This window comes from Gracilinanus agilis, chromosome 1 (genome assembly GCF_016433145.1).
Source record: "Gracilinanus agilis isolate LMUSP501 chromosome 1, AgileGrace, whole genome shotgun sequence".
NCBI classification, from domain to species: domain Eukaryota; kingdom Metazoa; phylum Chordata; class Mammalia; order Didelphimorphia; family Didelphidae; genus Gracilinanus; species Gracilinanus agilis.
In genome coordinates, this window is record NC_058130.1 from 140,657,875 (window position 1) to 140,680,497 (window position 22,623).

Below are 22,623 nucleotides of genomic sequence, written 5' to 3' on the forward strand. Positions count from 1 at the left end.
CACCGCCCACAGCCCAGGTCCCTGGTCTCTCTCCCTCTCTTTCAGACGTCTTCATGCCATAAGAAGAGCAACATTCCTCGGGGCCCGCCTCAGCCGTTGAGTTCCCCGATTCCTCCTCTATCCACCACAACCAGGGATTGAATATCTGCCCCAGGGTTGGACCGGAGGGGCCAGCCTCCTTCCATCTGCTCCTCCCCTACCCATGACTTCGAAGGATTCTGGGCAGCCTGGACTTAGGACGTGACTGACCCAGGCTGAGGGCTGATGTTCTGGGAACTATTCGAAGCCATCCACTGTCCCAGTTAGGCTGTACCTTGAGCTTTCTGGGAAAGAAGCCAGTGAGGAACTGTAGTACACATGGAGAAAATGGCACGGGTTACCACAGCCCTGGGGGGCAATACCCTCACTGGCCGAACCATGTACTGCCACTTGGATGCCCCAGCCAATGCCATAAGTGTGTGCCGCGATGCTGCTCAAGTGGTAGTGGCTGGCCGAAATATATTCAAGATCTATGCCATTGAGGAGGAGCAGTTTGTGGAGAAACTGAACCTACGTGTGGGCCGCAAACCATCCCTTAATTTCAGTTGTGCTGACGTGGTCTGGCACCAGATGGATGAGAACCTGCTAGCTACAGCAGCCACCAATGGTGTGGTGGTAACCTGGAATTTGGGCAAGCCTTCCCGTAACAAGCAAGATCAGCTGTTCACGGAGCACAAGAGGACAGTCAACAAGGTGTGCTTCCACCCCACCGAGGCCTACATGCTACTCAGTGGCTCTCAGGATGGCTACATGAAGTGCTTTGACCTCCGCAAGAAGGACTCGGTCAGCACTTTCTCTGGTGAGAGTGGTGTAGGGCTAGGCTGGCACATCTCCAGCAGCTCCAAGCCCTTCTCACTCTGGGGCCTCTACACTCTTCCTTTTATCATCCTGGAAGCTCTCCCACTTGGGGTATGGGCAACATCTTTTCACATACGTCATTCCTCAACTCTGTACATCCTCTCATGATGTGATTAATCATGGGCAAGTGCTCAGAACTTCCTTTGAGTTCTGGCTCTTCTCTCATTGTTGCCTATTAAAATCAGGAGCTCTATAATCAATCAACTAACCAATGATCTTCCCTTCCTTTCTCTTTCCTGCAGTCATTTGTCAAGCATTTAACTTTATAGTGGAAAATGCTATACATACAAAAATAGATGGTCCCTGCTTTTAAGTAGAAAGGAGATTAAAATATACTCCATTAAATGAGATTCAGATTAGAATATTATAAATGCAAACCCCTCCTCCCACTAGAATTCTACTTGGGTATCTCATAATAAAGTCCTTAGGTTTGTGCTTTAATATTTACCAAACCCTTTCCTCACAACCACCCCATGAGATGATATAAGTATTATGTTTGAGGTAGTGTTTGACAGGAGCCTGAAGCACAGAGATGTCAAAAGACTTGCCTAAGGTTGCATAGCCTATTAGTATCTTTGACAGTATATGAAACCTGGTATTTGTACTCCTCAGTCCAGTACTCTTGCTTTTAGACCAGGTTGCCTTATCAACTCTGGTTTCTTATAGGCTTTGCCTGGCAGCTCTTGCTAAGCTAGAAAGATTTTGAGTACAGTCCCAATTAAGGATTCTGTTACCTAAAATCTAATTTAGTACAAAAGAGTCCCATCACCAGGAGAGTTTGATTATTTTTGCTGCAGCAACTTCTGAAGGACTGAATAAATATATAAATACTATGAGACAAAAAGAGAGAATGATCACTTCTAAATGAGTAGAAGAGGGAAGACTTTTCACAGGAGATAGCATCATGAGCTGCTTCTTGAACAGTTAAGAGGTAAGAGAGAAGTAGGTTCTAAAGTGAAGTAATGTAATGAGCAAAAGCCCAGAGTTGAAAATTTTAACTACTATCATTCCCTTTTTGTTCATTTAACTGAATTTTTCTTTTAAAACCTAGCCTCAGGGCCAGCTGGGTGGCTTGGGATAGAAAACCCGGCTTAGAGATGGGAGATCCTGGTTCCAAATCTAGCCTCAGACACTGCCTAGCTGACCCTGGGTGAGTCACATAACCCCCATTGCCTAGCCCTTGCCAGTCTTCTGCCTTGGAACTGATACTTAGTATTGATTTTAAGACTGAAGGTGAGGGTCTTAATTCAAATAAACAAAAACCTAGCTGAAGGAGCTACTAGGTGGCACAGTGGATAGTGGGCAGGCCTGGAGTCAGGAGGACCTGGGTTCAAATCTGGTCTCAGTTACATCTTAGCTGTGTGACCCTGGCAAAGTCAATTTAAAATAAAATAAACCTAGTCTCAGGTCCTGACCATCTCAGCCCACAGTAATCTATCTTGTAATACATTTTGTACTTCTCATTAAGCCTACAAGGCTTGTTAATGTAATTTTCTTTTTCATGTATTATAAATCTTGTCTCTCCATTCAGACTGTAATCTTTTTGAAGAGATGAACTGTGACTGTTATATTTTTTCATACCTCACACAAAAGGGAGGCAGTTTAGAATGCTACATTTGAATTAGGAAAATCTATGTTCAAATCCTGTCTCTGATCAACTTTGAAGCTCTGTAAATATGAATAAGTCACTTAATCTCTCTGAACTTCCCTTTACTCATCTGTAAAGCAGAGATAAAAGTATTGCCCCACTTGCTCCCAAATCTGTTGATATAGCTTCATAATCACACTATAAGAGAGGTGAAGACATGTTCCTCTTTCCTTAGAAAGTGCACATTGAAATTTGAGGGCCATACCCATTTAGATACAAGTGGGTATGGAATAAATAAAAGTAGCTTTACCCTTGAACTTCCCATCTGTGGCATTTTCGTATGTGTACCTTAGCCGGGATAATGCCTCATAGCAAGGGCCTTCATATATATATACACACATATATATAACTGAATTCTGTGAGGGGCCAAGGTGAAACTACTAAATTTTACTCTCTAGCGAAAAACTAGTAAATGGTGTTAGGGAAATGGCTATAACAAATAGAACTTCCTAAGAATAGGAATATTTTAATTTTGTGCTGTGTTGAAGTTTCTAAAAAGGTAGCATTGAAACTACCCCATGACTCTTTATGTGCCATATGTATGGTAAAGATTGTTGGGCCTGTTTTGGTAGCACTTATTTCATTCTCCATTCTCCATTCCACCTTGGTAGGAGAGTTTGAACATTGAACCAGTAGCTGAATATTTGAAGATAGGCTATTCTCTAGCTCTAAATCCATCTGGTCTGATGTATGATTGGTCTTGGGCAAGTTCTCAGAACTTATTTGGTTCCCCACCTACTTCTGTAGGGTAGGATTTAGAACCCTGCCCATTTTCACTTGTCTCAACAGTTGGAGATCAAAAGTGGGTCATGTTTTAAATGCTTTTTCAAAAAGTCTCTGTGGATGTTTGAGGGTTATTCATTATCTGTTAGCTTTGAGACTATGATCTGAGTTTTAATTTTTATTTACTTATTTCACTTAAAATTTTTATTTTATATTTTAAATATTTTTACATGATTCATTTTATTTACATCCCCTCTTCCTTCCCCGCTCCCAGAGCCAACAAGCAATTCCACTGGATTGTACAAATGTTATCATTTGATACCTATTTCCACATTATTCATTTGTACCATAGAGCAGTCTTTTTAAATCCAAAACCCCAAACATGATTTGAGTTTTTAACTGTAATGAAAGCAAGTAGGAGATCTGAGGGGAGAAATCTAGTGTGTAGGTGGGGCTGTCTCACCTTAGTAGAAATAGGGTGTCCTTTTTTTAATGTAACTTTTAATTTTTGTAATTAACAAGTATTTTTTCTCCCAACCCTAAGAGAAGGGAAATCCTCATAACAAATTTGATTAGATAAGCAAAGCAATTTCCACATTGGCCATATTAAAAAATGTTTGTCTCATTCTGCATCTTGAATCTGTTACCTGTGGCAGGTGAGTAGAATGCTTCATCATTGGTCCTCTAGAATTGTAGTTGATCATTACACTGAACAGAGTTATTAAGGCCTTCAAAGTTCTTTATCTTTAAAATTTTGTTAATGTATAAACTTTTCCTTGTTCTTCTCACTACATTAATTAATGCAGTTCTTACTAGGTTTCTCAGAAACCATCCTTTTCATCATTTTGTATGGTAAGATAGTGTTCCATTATATTCATTTACTATAATTTGTTTAGCTGTTCCCCAATTGATAGATTCCCCTATTAGTTAAAAATAGGTACAGAAAGGTTTTTTCTTACTTTGTCCTCTCTGATTTTTAATCTTACTAGTTGTGTCTCTGGATAAAAGGGTACGTGGAATTCATTTTTATTTATTTTTGGGGGGGTGGCTTGAGTTCTTTTTTTTTTTTATTTAAATATTTTTTTTTTTTAGAAAAATTTTCCATGGTTACATGATTCATGTTTTTACTTTCCCCTTAACCCCCCCTTCAAACACACCGCCCCCCCATAGCCAATGCACATTTCCACTGGTTTTAACATGTGCCATCAATCAAGACTTGGGTTCATGGAATTTAATAACCTTTGGGGCATAGTTCCATATTGCTTTCCAGAATGCTTGGACTAATTCATAGCTCTACCAACAGTGTACTAATGTTTCCTGCAGCTGCTCCAACATTGGTTATTTTCCTTTTCTGGTTGAACTTCAGAGTTACTTTATTTTGCATATTTCTAATGAGTGATTTGGAACATTTTTTCATATGTCTGTTGAGAGCTTGGATTTGGAAGGGGTCCTTGGGATAATCTTTGGTTGCTAGAGGTCCTATGGTCTCCTTGCCCCTGACCTCACAGCATCAAATGGTGTAATTAATCCCAGGGACGGAAAGTCATCCCTGGGACTTTGTTCTAAGTCTAAGACTAGTCTTCTAGGGGGACCACCAGATCTACCTAGCCTCTCTAGGAATCCCTCCCTGTCCCTGCTGTGGGTACAATATTCTCACCTCTGTCCCATCCAGAGCTATTCTGTGGGTCTAAAGAAAACTCAACACACATCCAACTGCTGACCCTGCATATCACATTGCTTTGCCCATCTTCCACCCCTGAGACTGAGTGAAAAACTACATTCTCTATGTTTCAAGTACTAGAAAATAAGGAAAAGAGGGGCATGGATAGTAAAACTAGCCCTAGATGGCAAACTTGGGAAATTGTCTGGGTCAGATTAGTGGCTGAGCTGGTTTTACTAATGCTACCTCTTTTTCCCCTTCTTACTTCCTGCCAGGTCAATCAGAGAGTGTACGGGATGTCCAGTTCAGTATCCGTGACTACTTCACCTTTGCTGCCACCTTTGAGAATGGCAATGTGCAGCTCTGGGACATCCGGAGGCCAGACCGATATGAAAGGATGTTCACTGCTCACAATGGCCCTGTCTTCTGCTGTGATTGGCATCCTGAAGATAGGTATGGAGTAAAGAGTGTCCTGGGGATTTCTTGGGTCAGAGAGCAGGACAGCCAAACCCTTAAAAGAGTTTGAAAGCTGGCAGGGACTTCAGAGGTTATATAGCTTAGCCCTTTTATTTGGAAAAAGAGGAAATCAATCAGAAGAACTGAAGTGATTTGTCCAACATCACTTTATATGTCATCAGAGGGATTCGAATTTGGGCCCCTTGATACTAAACCCAGTGTTTTTTCCAATACATTTTGCAATCTTTCATTTGTAGAATGTTTCATAAAACTTCCTTTCACTTTCTTTCTCTTATTTGATCCCGCACAATAACTGAGGGTAGGCTTTTTTACCTCTATTTTATTAGTGAGGGATTAAAGTTTAGAGAAGAAAAAATTTCTTATATGAAGTTGCAATCTTTAAGACCATGGTACCCAGATCCTGGTTTGGTATTGTTTCTATATATGCCATAAAACCCCTCAAGTACTGTCAAGCCCTTATTGAAAAGTGAGATCTGGAGAGAATGGACCACAGCTTCACCACCAGGTGGACCTGTGAGGAACTGACTCTTAAGAGTGTTGGAAAACTTCCAGTCTAGGGCTCCTTCTGGTCTATCTGTCTTTCCTGCTCTGCCCATCAGGCATCTGTAAAGGTAGCAGCAAGGTTCTAAGGGCTGGTACAGCCCCAGCCTCATTCTTTGGTATCAGGAACATCAAGAACAGGGAAAGAGAAAATAATAGCTGTATTAGAGCCTTGTTTAGGGAGAAGGAGCTAAGGTAGACACCAGAGTGAAAAGAACAAATATGTGGGTACTCTCTAAGGATTAGAGATGCCCTCCATTCCCACATCTCCTTCATTTCACAGAGGCTGGTTGGCCACAGGGGGACGTGACAAGATGGTGAAAGTATGGGACATGAATACAAACAGGGCCAAAGAAATCTACTGTGTGCAGAGCATTGCTTCAGTGGCTCGTGTCAAGTGGAGGCCAGAATGCAAACACCATCTGGCTACTTGTTCAATGATGGTAGACCACAATATCTATGTGTGGGATGTGAGACGGCCCTATATTCCCTCTGCCATGTTTGAGGAGCATCGAGACGTCACAACTGGCATCGTGTGGCGCCACCTGCACGACCCCTACTTCCTGTTGTCAGGCTCCAAGGATAGCACCCTCTATCAGCACATCTTCAAAGATGCAAGCCAGCCCATCGAGCGGGCTAACCCTGAAGGCCTGTGCTATGGACTCTTTGGAGACCTGGCATTTGCAGCCAAGGAGAGCTTGGTGACATCTGACTCAAACCGCAAGCCCTACCCAGGTGACCGGCGCCACCCCATCTTCTTCAAGCGCAAACTGGATCCCACAGAGCAGTTCGAGTCAGTGTCATCCAGTGCCCTAAGTGTCTTTGAGACAGAGCCAGATAGCAGCAGCATGGGTTGGTTTGTGGACACAGCCCGGCGCTATGCTCTAGCTGGCAGGTCCTTGGCTGAGCTCTGTGATCACAATGCCAAGGTTGCCAAAGAGCTGAGCCGAAACCAGGTAAGTTCCAAGGCTGATGGGAACAGTTAGCTCCAGGCCTCTTGAGTGAGTTGGAGGTGGGAAACTTGCCTTGAGAAAAGATTCAAGAGGCTGTGCATATGGTCAGTCTTCATTCAGTATACCGAGATAGCTACTGGGCAATGGGAAAACTGTTAAGCAGTACCAGAGGCAACCTCTAATAATCACCAGCTATTTATTGTTTCCTCAGAGCCAGGCAATTTGCTAAGCTCGGGATACAAAGCAAAACAAAAACAGTACCCATAGAGCTTATGTTCTAACAGGGGAGACAACATGTACGTGATGGTATCTACAAAGTGAATAGAAAGTAGATGGAAGATTCCTTAAGGGCTCTAGCCTGGGGCGGGCACCAGGAAAGAGCTCTACAAATTGACACTGGAGTCGAGCCTTGAATTCTAGGAACTAGTGAAAAAGGACAACATTCTGGGGACGAGGGACAGCCAGTACAAAGGCACTGAGATGAGAGATGAAGGCCAATGTTGCTGAATCAGAGAGCCCCAAGAGGGTAGTGAAGTGTAATAAGATTGGAAAGGAAAGGGCAGCTGGGTAGCTCAGTGGATTGAGAGCCAGGCCTAGAGACGGGAGGTTCTAGGTTCAAATCCAGCCTCAGACACTTCCCAGCTGTGTGACCCTGAGCAAGTCACTTGACCCCCATTGCCCACCCTTACCACACTTCCACCGAGGAGCCAATATACAGAAGTTAAGAGTTAAAAAAAAAAAAAAAGATTGGAAAGGAAATGCCAAATGAACTTTTTATTTGGTTCTGGGGGTAATAGGAAGCCATTGGAGTGTATTTAGTAGGAGAGTGATATGATCAGACTTAGGCTTTAGAAAAGTCACTGGCAATTATGTGGAGAATGGATCAGAATGGGGAAAGATGAGGCAGGGAGAGGTGAGAGGAGATGAGGCCTGACCTAGAGGAGGGGCAATGTGAGTAGAGAAAAGGGAACATTATCATGATATAGTGAAGACAGTATTACAGTGAAATAAAGAAATCCAGACAAATGATTTTAAAAAAAATTTTTCCCCAAACTCTTACCTTCTTTCAATATTAATTCTTTTTTTTCTTTTTCTTTTTTACATTTTTAAACCCTTAACTTCTGTATATTGACTTCTAGGTGGAAGAGAGTGGTAAGGGTAGGCAATGGGGGTCAAGTGACTTGCCCAGGGTCATACAGCTGGGAAGTGGCTGAGGCCAGATTTGAACCCAGGACCTCCAGTCTCTAGGCCTGACTCTCAATCCACTGAACTACCCAGCTGCCTCTCAATATTAATTCTTAAGACAGAAGAGTGGCAAGGCAAAGGCAATCGGAGTTAAGTGACTTGCCCAGGATTACAGAACTAAGAAGTGTATGAGGCTAGATTTGAACCGAGATCCTCATGATTCCAAGCCATTCTCCCCATCCACTGTGCTACCTAGCTGCTCCCCAGACAAAGGATTTATTCAGCAAGGCATTTGGCTGCAGAAACAAGTCAGGACCTAGTCTCAGTAGCCAAGGATCCAGAACCTTGGTTTTATAAAGTTAATATATAATTTGGAAGGAGTGAAAAACAAGAAAAACAGGATTATAGGGATTGAGACATTTGATTTCTTATTGGTAGAGAGGATAGGGAGACACTGAGGTGAGAGGGAGAGGAATAGTTTTTTGACATTTCTTAAATTGGATGACCTTTGGGAGAGTGAGTAATATATATATTTTTAACTCCTAACTTTCTGTCTTAGTAACAGCTCTGTAAGACAGAAGGGCAAGGGCAAGCAGAGTTAAGTGACTTGCCCAGGGTCACACAGTAAGTGTCTGAGTCTGGATTTGAACTGAGAAAGATGAGTCTTCCTGACACCAGGCCTGGAACTCTATCCATTGTGCCACCTAGCTGCTCTTGAGGGGGAGTAATCTTGTGTCTTAGCCAAAATCAGATGACTTAAAAGCAGCTAAAACTTAGCTTCACAAAATGTCAGGTAAAGGCAAAATGGAGTCACTAATGTTATTTTTTTAAAAACTCTCAACCTTCTGTCTCAGAATAGATTAATTCCAAGGCAGAAGAACAGTAAGGTCTAGGCAGGTGGTGTTATGTGACTTGCCCAGGGTCACACAGCTAGGAAGTGTCTGAGGTCAGATTTGAACTCAGGACCTCCCATCTCTGGGCCTGACTCTCAATCCACTAAGAAACAATAGTATTTTTTTTTAAGAAAAAGAAGTGGGACAGTTAGGTGGCACAGTAGATAGAGTATCAGACTGTTATAGTCAGGAGGACCTGGATTCAAATTTGGCCTTAGATACTTCCTAACTTTGACCCTGAGCAAGTCACTTAACCCTGTTTGCCTACCCCTTGTTCTTTTTGTCTTAGAGTTGTTACTAAGACAGAAAGTAAGGGTGAAAGGAAAAGGAAAAAGAGAAGATTGATCAGCAAAACAAACCAATATGTAAAAAATCTGAAGATATCACAGTTATTTCTAGACATTTTAACTTGCCACCACTCATCTCTGTATCTTTGGCACTCATCTCTGTATATAATGTCATATATAAATACCTCCTGAATTGATAACTTTGTACATTTAGGGAGTTGCATGGCTTAGACTGAGAGGATTCAAATGTATCCCTGGAGCTTTTCCCCTTTATTAGAGAGAGGGCTATAAAGTAGAGGCCAGGCTTTCCATCCATTTAACCCAACAGATTCTAGCCAGTGGCTTCTCCAGAAGGGCTCCTGGAGATGTGAGCCCCACTTTTATATATAGGGAATCTAGAGCCAGGGGAAGGGAAGATTTACTTAGTGGAAGAGCCCAAATGAGAACGAGGTGGCCTGACTTCTTCCCTGTACTCTTTCCCCACCCCACCCTTCTTCAATGCATTATCAGGGATTGTTGCTTATTCTCTCTGGGGTAGGTGGCTCAAACGTGGACGATGCTGAGAATTATTTACTGCAGTCCTGGCACCATGCCTTCTGCCAACCTGAACCACAGCATTGGGAAGGGCAGCGCCAGCCTTCCACTTATGAATAGGTAATTGAGGGGCAGGGAGGAAGGGGTACCAAGAAGGTACTGACCTGGTGGTAGCAGCTCCTTCCACCTGCTTGGCTCATGTTTCCCTCCTCCTCTGGGCTTCATCTCTTTCCCTTCTTATCCTCATTCCAAAAAAGCTTCAGCCTGAAGGACATGGCCTCTGGAATGGGGAGTGAGGCCCGACTGGATCGGAGCAAGGGGGAAAATCGAAGTGAGAACATCCTGCTGGACTCTTCTACCACCCTCATCACTAATGATGGTAAGGTGGGTGGCCGGATCCTGTCACCACTTGCACATTTGTGGGCTTCTTTGCCTGGGGCTGGTAGGCTCCAAGGACTATCTGATGTTACGTGAATAATGATCAGAGATCAGTGGAATACTCAGTTCAGGCCCTCCTCCCCTCACAGAGAATGAAGAGACAGAAGGCAGTGATGTCCCTGCTGACTATCTCCTGGGTGATGTAGAAGGGGATGAAGACGAGTTGTACCTGATGGATCACGAGAATGCCCACAGTAAGTGGCAGGAGGGCTGGGCACTGGGTTTGGGAGGTGTGGGAGGTGTGGGAGGTGTCGGTGTCCCCCAACCCAATGTGTGTCTACCCTCCCCAGCGGAGGAGCCAGAGTATGTGCTCCCCCAGGAAGCCTTCCCTCTCCGCCATGAGATCGTGGACAATCCCTCCGGCCCTGACCACCTACAAGACAAGGCTGACTCCCCCCATGTGAGTGGCAATGAGGCAGAGACAGTATCCCTGACCCCCGTGGAGTCCTTCTCACTTATTTCCATCTCGCACACGCTCTCTGAGAGCCGCCTGCCTCCCGACTTCTTCAGCACACTGGTGCGGGACATGCTGCGCTTCTATGCCGAGCAGGGCGATGTTCAGATGGCTGTGTCTGTACTGATCGTGTTGGGCGAGCGGATCCGCAAGGAGATCGACGAGCAGACTCAGGTGCCCACATGGCCTTGTGTTCTTGGAGGGCTGGGCTGGCAGAGCAGGATCCCAGCCACTCCCGGGGGTCCCTTGTGTGGCCGGGAGCTGGTTACTCATTCTTTATGAACTTCACTTTCTTTAATTTGGGATTGCATAGCAAAGTCTTGTAAAAACCCCACAGCACTGTGTATATATTGAGCTGTTCTGGCCACCCTCTCAGAATCAAGTTCATTTCCACAACTGCACTGCTGTGCCCTCTTGCCCTCCCCACTAGGGCCCATAAGTATAAACCTTTCAGACTTTGACAAGACAGGAGGAGGGAAGAATAGAGATCAGAAATTGGCTTGGATAGTTAAGAGATTGGGGAAAAATTAACTGGAATAACCAGATTACATATTCATCAGATGTAGTCTGCAAGTAGGAGGAGGGAGAAGCTGGCGAGGGGGTCTGGATTGACTCAGACCCCTACCTTTGGGCTGCAGGGCAATCTTCAGAGATTTCCAAGTCTTCTATTTAGAATAGCTCTAGCCTTAATCCTGAGGAGAGGAATCATGTGCATAATAGTCTCAGACATGTGAACAGTAATTTCCAGTTTACAAAGCAATTTCCCATCCATTCTTTCATCTGATCTTTACAACATCCATATGAGATTGGCAGGGCTTATAATCTCTATTTGGGAGATGGGGAAATTGAGACCCAGAAAAGCAGTGTCTTACTCAAATGGAGTTACTGATAACTGAGACTGGGGTTCAGCTCTCCTGACTTTAACCCTAGACTTTTTTGTATTGTCCCACTTAGTAGCCAGTGGGATGGGAGTGCTAAGAATCTGCTACTTGTCCCTCTTCATCATGGGGGCCACAGCGTGGTCCCATGGGAAGGCAGACAAGCCCAAGGCTCTTCTCTGCTTTAGCCTGATGTCCCCTCTCCCCCAGGAACACTGGTATACCTCCTACATTGACCTGCTACAGCGATTCAGACTCTGGAACATATCTAACCAGGTGATCAAGCTGAGTACTTGTCGAGCCATCACTTGTCTGAACCAAGCGTCCACTACCCTGCATGTCAACTGTAGCAACTGTAAAAGGCCCATGAGCAACAAGGGCTGGATCTGTGACAGGTCAGGGGCTGGGCTGGGCTGGGCTGGGGAGGGCAGTGAGGAGGAGGGGCTCAACAAGGACTAGCTGCCCCATTCCAAGGGGTGTCAAAGCTCTGAGGGCCTTGACCTTGTGCAGAAGTGGGTGATGGGAATCATAGAGCAGCCTGGTGATCACTTTTCTCCTCCCTTTTGTTCTGCTGGGCACAGATGCCGCCAGTGTGCCAGTACTTGTGCTGTGTGCCACCATGTTGTGAAGGGTCTGTTTGTGTGGTGCCAGGGCTGCAGCCATGGTGGTCATCTACAACATATCCTCAAGTGGCTGGAGAGCAGTACACATTGTCCTGCAGGATGTGGCCACCTCTGTGAGTACACCTGAGCCACCCCGGAGGAGCTGCTATCAGCCCCAGCTGGCCACAGGGCCTCTACTGGAACAGCACAAGACTGCCAAGCCATGCCATGGGATGCTCCTGCCTCTCACCCTCTCCTGAAGGAAAGATGCCTTCATGTCATCTGCTTGCTGGACTGAGAGTCAGGAGACCTCAGTTCGTGTCCGAATTCTGCCAGCATCAGGGCTTCTCTCCAGTCTCACTTTCCTCATTTGTAAAAATTGCAGAGCTGTTGTAAGAAAAGCACTTTATAAATACGAGCTGTTGTTACTATAAGTGAAGGAGTCGGTGTTTGGTTAAGTTACAAGAGGCTGGCAGCAGTACTAGTATGGTTTTTCCTCCTTCCAAAAAAGTCCCCTCTAAGAGGGCTGGGCTGTGTTGTCAATGACTGGAAGCTACCTCTGACAACCTCCAGAAGTGACTCTGGAGCAGGAAGGTGGATGGAGTTCAATTCATTCAACAAACATTAAATGCCTTGAAATTCTAGACTGTGTGCTAAGTGGTGAGGGGAGGGAATCCTTGCCGTCAAGGAGGCCAGGTCTTTCTGGGGATACACAAGTAAGTAAATCCAAAACAATTTCTGGGAGGAGAGCACACTGGCAATTGGGAGTCAGTTAAAGGCCTTGTGTGATCTGTGCCTTGAAGACAGGGCTTTGGGGCAAAGGTGAAGAAGTGGTACATTACATACATCTGGGACTTCCTGTACAAATCCTCAGAGATGTGGGGAACAACTGGCAGGCAGGGCTGGAGTAATATGGAATGACTGAGAAAAAAGGTGAGCTCCATACTGTGGAAGGCAAAGCAGGACTATATAGCTTATCCTAGAAGCAATAGGGAGCCATAAAAAATGCCTTAATAGGGGATCAAATGGGCTTGTGGGAATGAGTTTGGCAGCTGTGTGGAGGCCGTACTAAAAAAAGTGGAATGCCTTGGAGCAAAGTGATGAATTAGAAGGACTGAGATGAAAATCAGGGGGTCTCGGGAACCTAGACAGCTTCAGGGGCAGTGCTGACAGGGCCAGAAGAGCCTCAGACGAGGATCAGAAGTACAGGGGCAGGTGTTTGCTTTGACCAGCTGGAGCCAAAGAGGAGAGCACGGCAGCTGGTGAATTTCGAGGTCTGGTCAAAGGAGAAAAGGGCGCACGCAGCAGCTGGCCGGCTTTACAATAAAATGGAAGGCAAGTGCTCTACCGAGGCTGGAGGTTGGGGCTAAGTAGGTTTAAGACTTGGAGGAGAGAATGCGGGCGGAAGCACGTTCCCGCTAGGGAAGAGTTTTCCGGGAGCTAAGAGGGTCTCCAAGGCAACCATTTTTTTCTGCCAATCTCAGCCCGCTCCCTCGCGCGAAGCCTGTTGGGAATTATAGTCCTCGCAGTCTAGGCCACAATGCTCTGCGGTGAATGCGGCGGGGCTTTGACCAGGCGGAGCCTACCGGTGCTGGGTTCTTGGGCGAGGCCGGGGCTCAGTCCTCATGGGGCTGGGACGTTGGTGGCTCCCCGGGATGCAGCTCCTGTTCCTGGTGCTGGTAACTTTCGTCCGCCGCAAGAGCGGAACCCTTGACAGCGGGGGCTGGTGAGCACGTGGAGGGGCGGGCCATATGGTCCAGGAGCGGGGCGCCGAGTCCGCGGGGGCTGGCGATAGGGAGTGCTGTGGGGAAGCAAGGCCAGGGGCGCTGGGTACCTCCCAAAGTTGGCTTGGATCCTATCCGCCGGCTGCTGGAAAAGAGGAAGCAGGCCTCCCGCCATGGCTCCCCTTTACCGCCTTTGCTTTTTCCCGGCCCCTTTGCCCTCCCCAGGGGGGAACCATGAAGAGGGAAATCACTTGGGGGCGCGAAGAGGTGAAAATAGGAGTTGGGGGACCTAGAATGCTTTGTTTGATTCGTCAGCGGACCCAGCGGAGAGTTGGCCTCATGGGTCAGAAAAAGAGGTAGGTATGTACCGCGACTAGTTTGGAGTCAAAGAGGAGCCAAATTTATCTGGACTCTTAGAAGACTGAATTTGTTGAAATTCCCACCAAACTTCTTGATGAATCATCAGCTTCACCTGGGTCACTTGACTAGGCTCGAAGGTAGTGAAGTAAGGAATGATGAAATGAGTGGCAGAAAATTAAAGATTCAGATCCAGGATCCAAGATGTGGTAGTAGTCCGTCTGTGACATAGCTGAGATAAGGACTGGAACAACCCTCGCCTCATCCAGATCATGGGGGAGTGGCAGGAATGGGCTGCATACTCTCCCCTCTCCCCATCCAGGGAGCTGAATGGGCACCTGGCCCTGGAGGAGGATCAGTGTACCGTGGATCGAAGAGCAAATCTGACTTACGCAGAATTCATCCACCAGTACGTGGGAGGGAGGGGGGAACATTTGGGCCCTTGCATTGGTCACAGCAGGTGACTTGGAGTTCAGAAAGCACAATGAGAAACTACCCAGCTGGCAATGCCTGGAGCAGAGGCCCCCTCCCCCCCAAGTTATAGCTGGCAAGAAGGGAGAACCACTGTGAGCATGAACTGCCTATGACCTTTGCCCTTGCTTCATAGATACGCCTTTTCTAGACCCGTCATTCTGCAAAGATTCACCAACAATTCAGTAAGTGCCACAAGCCTCATCCTGTTGAGTCCTAACTCCACCAGATGGCATTGTCTTGTGAGGGTGGGATACACTAAGCCTGAAGGCCCATCCCTTCTCCCCAGCTGTTCCAGGACCTATGCTCCAAAGAGAAGCTCCTAGCAGAATTTGGGAACTTCAGAATCCGGCTGAGTACAGCTAACACATATTCTTATCAGAAAGGTAAGCCACTGTGCTTCCCTCCACCTTTTGGGCAACCTCTGGAAGGCCAGTGACATCTCTGCTGCTTATTCTGACTTGCTTTCTCCCCACCCACCCCTTTCCCCATAGTAGACCTCTCCTTCCAAGAATATGTGGAACAGCTGCTACAGCCCCAAGACCCAAACTCCCTAGGGAATGGTGAGTTGATTTATTTTCCAGGACCAAAACAGACCTATAATCACCCGATGACATGTCAGGACCATGGACAGGGCAGCAAGGGGCTGACCAGCTAGAATTTCTGTTTCCTCCTTCCAGACACACTCTACTTCTTTGGGGACAATAACTTCACCGAGTGGGGGCGACTCTTCCAATACTACTCCCCACCTCCTTTTCAACTCTTGGGCACTACTGCAGCCTACAGCTTTGGAATTGCAGGTCAGTGTTACCCTCAGGGGCAGGTTGATGCCGAGAGGTTAGTCCCAGGTTTGCTGATAAATCTTCACCCCACAGGTGCTGGCTCTGGAGTACCCTTCCACTGGCATGGGCCAGGGTATTCTGAGGTGATCTTTGGACGAAAGGTGAGGCAAACAATAAGTCTCCTTAGATCTTGGAAGGAGTTGGAAGCAAACTAGTCCTGACCAAGTCCTCTTCCTTCCCCAACAGCGCTGGTTTCTGTATCCTCCAGAAAAGAGGCCCAATTTTCATCCCAACAAAACAACCTTGGCCTGGCTACGAGACACATACCCAGCACTCCCAATCACAGAACGGCCCCTACAGTGTACCGTCCAGGCTGGTGAGGTCAGAGGGGTTCAATTTATTGAGTGAGTGGGAAGAAGAAAAGGCCTGTGCTAAATTTCATTTTATCAACAGGCATTGTACTTTCCTGACCGTTGGTGGCATGCCACTCTGAACCTGGACACCAGTGTCTTCATCTCCACATTTCTGGGCTAGGGGCAACAGGATCCTCCAGGCCAAGGCTGACCTATTGCCACCCTCTGATTCCAAGTGCTGTTAATTTATTTAAACAATTTCCCTATAATGAAGTAATGGTGCTAGCTCTACTGCCTTGTGTGTCTATGTCCACAGCCACTTTCTGCCCTCTTGCTTAGGGCTGGAAGACAAGTCAAAGTGTGGTAAAGGGAGAAGAGGAAAAGTGAGCATATGTCTCATGGGGTTTTAGGTCAAGAGAAAGAAAGCTGTACTGATGATGCCAAGTGAAAGGAAAGAAAGCTGTAGGACCCTATCTCTTCTTTACTTAGCCCAGCAACTTCAGGGCTTACACCAGCTCAAAGACATATTGCTCACAGATTTTATTACCCTCCCTTTCAGTCCATTCCTACTCCAGCCCCTTCAGACAGTGCAGAACAGGGTAAGAGGGGCCAGGGAGAGCCCTCCCCCAGGGCCATTCAAATCAGGTAATGGCTGTTAAATGAGAAAGGAGGGAGTGAACACAAATTATATACATGGGGAAAGGGAAATGGAAAGTAGGTGCTAGAGGCCATGCCAACCTCCACAGCAGGAACCTGGCCAGTGCCAGGAAAAAGTCTTACCCTTTGGGAGGCAGAGATACCCTCTATGGCTCCAGAGACCAGAAGGCCCCCAAAGCCCAGTCCAGGGTGCCCAGTCCACAGGCAGTATAGATGGGAAGCTGGCTCAGTTCCCAGCAGGCAGGTTGGGGTAAGAGACAGACAGTAAGGCATGTGTTGGCCCTGGGGGAGAGGGGCTTCCAAGGAAGGAGGCTAGAAGCTTCAGTAATCTTCTACCCAGCCATTCTCAGAAATGAAGGCATCAATCACTTCCTTCATGGCCAAGTTGGGGATGAGTTGCTCCTGGGTCAGGGGACTTCGGGTCACAGGGTCAAAGTGGCCCACTCGCTGGAGAAAGAAAAAGTGCTACACTGAGGTAAGACACCAAAGCCCACAGATAGGATTTAAGCAGGACTATTACCTACTGCCCAGGAAAGTTAGCTTTTCCATGCCCAGCACATTACCTGCAGATGTTCCTCGATATCTTTTCGGTCATATGTGATGCCACTGGGAGTAATGCATGGCTCCCGCATCAGTTCAAAACTGATCTTCCCACATAGGTAGTCTGGGATGTCTCGCTTCTGCCACAAGAGGAAAGGAGAGAAGAGCTCACACCCCAGGCTCCCTGGCTTAGCCTGCTGCCTCCTTGGGCAGTTACTCTGGGTCTCCTCCCTAAATAGGGTCAGGAGGCAAAAGGAAGTAGATGAGAAGGCAGCCAAAGGGATAAAGGGCTGGGAGTCTGTCCTCACCTTTCTCTTTTCATCCACCTGTGAGAAAAGCTCATCCATATCTGCCAGGTATTTATCCTGAAAAGGAAATCACTCCTTCACTCAGAGCCCTGCCAATGAACAGAAGTGCCCAGCTACCCCACGCCTTGAGCACTAGACCCACATACAAAATGACACTGGGCTTAGTAAGTAGGGAAGAGAAGGCACATGGGTTTCGAATTCCCTTCCAGGAGCTATACTTTTCTCCAAATCAGCCTCTGCCAAGATACCCTACAGAGCCCAAGTGACTATCATCTCAACTGGCTCTGTGCCAGTTACTATCGATGATGGAGTCTAACCTGGGCAGTACCATTCCCCAGCTGTGCTATCATTCTCCCCTCTTGCCTAGATGCAAAGGGCAAGGATAGACTGGCAGGGTAGCCTCACGTGTTTGGCTTCGATGCTGGCCTGCTGGGCACGGTTCCGGCTTTCATCTCCATTCTCTTCCTCTTGGCTCCGCTGACACTCCTCCAGCTCCCTGGGGAGGCCAAGGAAGTAATCCATCAACAAGTCTTTACTGAGCACCTACTTTGTGTGTCCAGCCCTGTGCTCTGCTACGCTGCAGGAAATACAAGACAAAATGACAGGGTCCCTCGAGTAGGGGAGCCAAGGTTGGCCCACAAAAAAATAACTAAGCACTCCCCTAGGGACCTCATCCCCTTTCTCCGAACCCTTGTAGTATTTACTGTTTCTGCCACATCCCTTGACAGTGATCAATAATCAGTCCACAACTGTCTCCCTAACTACACCCCAAGCTTTACCCTGATAGCACAAACAGCCAGTCTCAGGTTCAAACTATACCCCTTGCAGCACCATGCCCAGAACTGATGCCAAGGGAGGCAGGTGGGAGGTACTTACAAACGCTTGAAGGGATGGATCAGATTCTACTTTGCCTTCTATTTTTCTCAGTTGCTAACTTGTATGGTTTCCACCAGATCTGTATCTCATCCTACCATGTCTAGCCTCTATTTCTCTGGGCCTTCCCAGACACCTACTAAAATCTGCTTCCTCCTTCATGATATCCTTCTCCCCAGTCTTCTTTCTCCAAACTCTACCTGAACCTCCCCTCCTTGCATTTTATATATTGCTTGATTCCTTCTCTTAGACTGTGTGCTCCTCAGTATTAAGGACTGTTTCTTATTTACTTCTGTTACACTAGTGCAAAAAGGCATCATGGCAATATGGGACAGAAAGCCAGTCGTAGAGCAAGGAAGACCCAGTTCAAGGCCTGTCTGACACAAAATAGGTATGCAACCATAAGGAAATTACTTAATCTTAGTGTCCCAAGGCAACTTTTAGATTCCAGTCATAGACTAGTTGTCCCTCTGCATCACTGGAGGGAGCCTCCTACCTTTATATCACATTCCCCTGCCCACTAAAGTCCATAAGCTAGTGTTAACCTCAGTACCACATGGCAGACATTGTAAATGTGTAAGAAAAAGGCCCTTTAGGAAAGGACTACTAGAGAGTGTTATTTTACCCTGATCCCTGCTTATAGGGCTGAGGTCCTAAGTACAGCCATACCCTTTCTGACCTGCTCACCTCTCTCTCTCTGCCATGATGAGCTTGGTGAGGTAGGCATGAAGTTCATTCTCCTGGTGAATACGCCGTTCCTCAATGCTGTTCCAACGCTTCTTCTTGGCAATACGCAGCGCACTTGGGATGTCGTCCCCAAAGTTCAGCCGCTGCTCCTTGGCAAGATTGTAGGCTGTGGGAGAGGGTGGATGCTACTGGGCACAAGACCTTGGACTCCAGGAGAGTGGGCCCGGGGGAGAGGGGCCTGGGACTCTTGTCAGAGTCCTCATGGCCCAGTGGGGCCTGGCTCACCTCTCTGCAGGTTGGCAATGGCCTCATCATAGTTCTCCATCTCCAGCTGGCACTGGCCCAGGAAGAAGTGGGCCTTCACTGACTGGCTGTCCAGCTCTAAGGCATGCTTGCAATCAGCGAGTGCCTTGTCATGCTGCTGCATCTTCAGATAGCATAGTGCCCGGTTGGTGTAATAAACAGCCACAAGAGGATTTCGGGTCTGGGTGGAGGAAAGTGGAATAGCAGACCTTAAGACCCGATGAAATATCTTCAAGTCCAGCCTGGCCTCTAAATTCACATTTTCTGGTCAGGCCCAGAGCAAAACAGCCACTTTTCAAGAATAGTCTCCCACTTCCCTTTAAAATCCACCCTAAAGATCCCATGGAACACTGAAGTGTTGCTGAGATTCAAATCCAAGTTTTCTGACTCTTGATTCATCACTCTACTCCAACTTCAAGTTCTCTGGCATTGCACTCTCTGTTCCCTGTTTTCAGCCAGCCTGAAGCTGTATTTGACTAGCAAAGGCAAATAAGATGTCCTCTGAGGGTACTTGAATGTCTGCCTTGAGCCAATAATTGAACCTTGGTGGTGTCACCACACCCCCATCACTACATACATATTACACACCCTTCCCAGTGAGGACCAAGATGAGCTGAGTGAAGTGTGTTAGACTCCATCAACTAGGGAAGCCCAAGAAACAAGACTTGAGCAATGTAACTATTGATTGGTGGTTATTGCTACAAATGGAGAGCTCAAACTATCAGCTGCCAGAACAAGGTCACAAGAACTAAACTGAGAAAAAAGGAGTTGACCAATGTGACTATGTGTGAGCCTTGTGATACCAAAGTGGTGAGGGGAAGGGGGTGGAAGAAACCTGGTTTCTTCAGAGGCTGTGTCATATCCTCTGTTCTCTTTCATCCAGCTTTTCTACTATGGAGAGCTCAGACAGTAGGGCACTTGAAACAGGAAAAAAAGCAGATGGAACAGGGCCCCTAAAGTCCCAAAGTCCTACCCTGGACAGAGCAAAGGACCACTTCTAATGGCCAAGGACAATGGAGAGGGGACCTTTGTACTAGGTGAAGAGGATGTAATTTAATACCTGCCTGGCTTAGTTTCCCTCCTAGACTCTTTCCTCTATTTCAGCCTTTGGCTTTGCTTATTTTATGGAAAAGGAGATGATTCCTAGAGATCCTTAAAGATAAAAAGACTATCACTGGGCTATGACCTAAGGGGTTCCATCCTCCAACAGAATCACCTGAAAGGTATCCCTAGAAACCCACCCTTAGTTCTGGTTAGGTTTTTTTAGATCTCCTGGGTAATATCTGGCTATCTGCTTTCAAGTAAGGTCTCTACTCTCAGACTTTCAAGAACCCAGGTTTGTGAATGTGTCCCTTCCTAGACTCAGGTTCACCTGTGGGTCAACCAGGTCATAAGCCTTAGGCATTAAGCAACTTCCAAAGTCCTGAAAAGCATGTTCAAGAATCCAGAGAGATGACAAATAGAAGGCACTACATTAAAGTCAGAGATAAACAGGAAGCTCCATCAGCTGAGTAATTGCACAGCCTCAGACTCACCAAATATCCCACCTCACACATTCCAACTCTTTGAATTTAGAATCAGAAGGGACATGGGGGACATAATTTTACAAGGGAAGAAGTTGAGTCACAGAGGAGGGGAGAGATGTTAAAGATCCAACACCTTCATTTTACAGATGAAGAAACAAGCCTAGGGAAGTCACATGACTTGCTCAAGGTCATACAATCAATAAGTAGCAAAACTGGGATAAGAACTCAGGTCTTCCTACTCTTAATTCAACCCTCCCTCAACTATCCCACCCAACTGTCAGAATCACAGACATCTAGGAGTCCTTACTTTCTTGAAAGGACATTAGAGGCCAACCTTTCATTGGTGGAACTCAGCTGAGATTCCTGTGTTCACCAGGATCTTTTGCCCCTAACCCCAAACACTCAGAACCATGGATTTCTTTTTTCTCCCTAGACCATTCCTTCTGGATTCCTCCTCCTATTTTGTCCTCCTTTTTCCCATTTTTCCCTTCCCTACTCATATACTGTTCACTGTTCTGGTCCACTAAAACAAGTCACTTCAGCTGAAGGCTAGGGCCCCTAATTCTACAAGACCCAGTGGATTCAAGGGAAATGGCCAGTTTGTCCCCAAGAATTGTGAGACATGGCCCCTTGTTCCATCTCTCTACCACTATGTGACCCAAAATGGCATGTTCTCCAAGAAAACTAGTTCGGAATCCCCAAGGACAGGAACTTTGCTCTGATACATATTACTCCATAGCCCTAAAACAAAACTCTGCGATTCAACAAATGCTTTTTTCAGTTTTTCCAATACATACATAAGACTGCCAAAAGTGATTGCACATTAGGTGCTTGTCATTTAAAAAACGTTCCTAGAGATTAAGACCAATAAATGGGGTTCCTCTGAGTGAGCCAGACCATAACATTTGTACATTATATTTAAGAAAAGTCACTTAACTAAGCAAAAGAAATTACTTCCCCCCTCCCCCAATTTTTTAATATATCTCAAGACTTTAGGTTGGCCTTCCTTGGGCATTTTGGAACAAGACTTCCAAGCTCTCAGTTCAGCAAAGACTACCCAGAAATTAATCACAACGATTTGCTCTAGGTCCTCTGCCCAGTTAGAGACCAAAGAGAAACAAGAATTATGGGATCCTTCAGGCTCAGAACACTCTGATGAATGACTGCAAGGACCACAAAGAAACTTGTAGAAAACAAAATCTACCCTCATATTCGTCAAATCCAGAGCTTAGAAGCTTTAGGAGGAAAGGGGCGGAGGGAAAATTCCTTTTCTTCTCCTCGGGCTCCTCACCCCATAACTTTAGTTTCCTAGGTAGGAGGGAGAAGGTACTTAGTTCATGCAACAGCGAAAGACTGGGCCCTGAGCCCCGACCCTAACTACAAACATTCGCCTATTCCTGGGACAAAGGCATCCAGGAACCAATTTTTTCACCACAGGTCTTCGGCTGAGAACTTTGTCACTGCCAGGTCATCCAGGCCCAAAACCTCGGGCTCCCTCTCTCCTCGCCAGAGTCCTCACAGATCTCGCCCCCCGCCAGCTCCCAGCTTGGCGCCCTCCACTGCCCCGCCCCCCTGCACGGCTGCTCTGCACTCACGATGGCTTTGCTGTAACAGGCCGCGGCCTCCGGGTACTTGCGGCCCACGAAGAGCCGGTTCCCCTGCTCCTTCAGCTCCTGGGCGCTGGGGCTCTTCTCGGGGCTGCCCGCGCCTCCGCCCCCCGAGCCCAACCGGACCCCGCCGCCGCCGCCGCCCCCGCCCTCCTTCTCTTCTTTCCCCTTCATGGCTCCGGCCCGGCCCCGGCCTCGGCCTCTACCCCGGCCCGGCCCCGTGATCCGTTCACGGCCCCCGGCCCCGGCTGCTGAATTCAGGCCTG

The 22,623-nt window shown here is 46.9% G+C and overlaps 3 protein-coding genes across 5 annotated transcripts; 2 read left to right on the plus strand and 1 right to left on the minus strand.

The window, feature by feature from the left end:
• The first annotated feature begins 357 nt into the window (after window positions 1-357).
• Window positions 358-12,796, plus strand: WDR24 (WD repeat domain 24). The gene is made up of 9 exons (XM_044657124.1): window positions 358-838; window positions 5,204-5,381; window positions 6,229-6,901; window positions 9,802-9,917; window positions 10,055-10,176; window positions 10,325-10,429; window positions 10,526-10,863; window positions 11,778-11,962; window positions 12,149-12,796. Exons 1-9 carry the CDS (start codon window positions 358-360, stop codon window positions 12,315-12,317), a joined length of 2,367 nt encoding a protein of 788 aa, XP_044513059.1. The 3' UTR covers window positions 12,318-12,796.
• A 1,028-nt stretch (window positions 12,797-13,824) lies between these two features.
• Window positions 13,825-16,148, plus strand: JMJD8 (jumonji domain containing 8). 3 transcript variants are annotated; one of them, XM_044657126.1, is made up of 9 exons: window positions 13,825-13,895; window positions 14,573-14,659; window positions 14,858-14,906; window positions 15,011-15,107; window positions 15,216-15,284; window positions 15,402-15,521; window positions 15,597-15,664; window positions 15,750-15,884; window positions 15,957-16,148. In XM_044657126.1, the coding sequence occupies exons 1-9, from the start codon at window positions 13,825-13,827 to the stop codon at window positions 16,035-16,037; spliced, it is 777 nt and encodes a 258-aa protein (XP_044513061.1). In that variant the 3' UTR covers window positions 16,038-16,148. The 3 variants fall into 3 exon arrangements, with proteins under 3 accessions (XP_044513061.1, XP_044513063.1, XP_044513062.1); XM_044657128.1 differs by lacking the exon at window positions 13,825-13,895 and having other exon boundaries at window positions 14,430-14,659; window positions 15,750-15,879; XM_044657127.1 differs by lacking the exon at window positions 13,825-13,895 and having other exon boundaries at window positions 14,430-14,659; window positions 15,219-15,284.
• Window positions 16,149-16,381: 233 nt separating this feature from the next.
• Window positions 16,382-22,531, minus strand: STUB1 (STIP1 homology and U-box containing protein 1). Its single transcript, XM_044657125.1, has 7 exons — window positions 22,346-22,531; window positions 19,207-19,405; window positions 18,922-19,087; window positions 17,767-17,857; window positions 17,362-17,418; window positions 17,077-17,193; window positions 16,382-16,960 (listed from the first exon to the last, which is right to left on the minus strand). Exons 1-7 carry the CDS (start codon window positions 22,529-22,531, stop codon window positions 16,835-16,837), a joined length of 942 nt encoding a protein of 313 aa, XP_044513060.1. The 3' UTR covers window positions 16,382-16,834.
• Window positions 22,532-22,623: the final 92 nt, after the last annotated feature.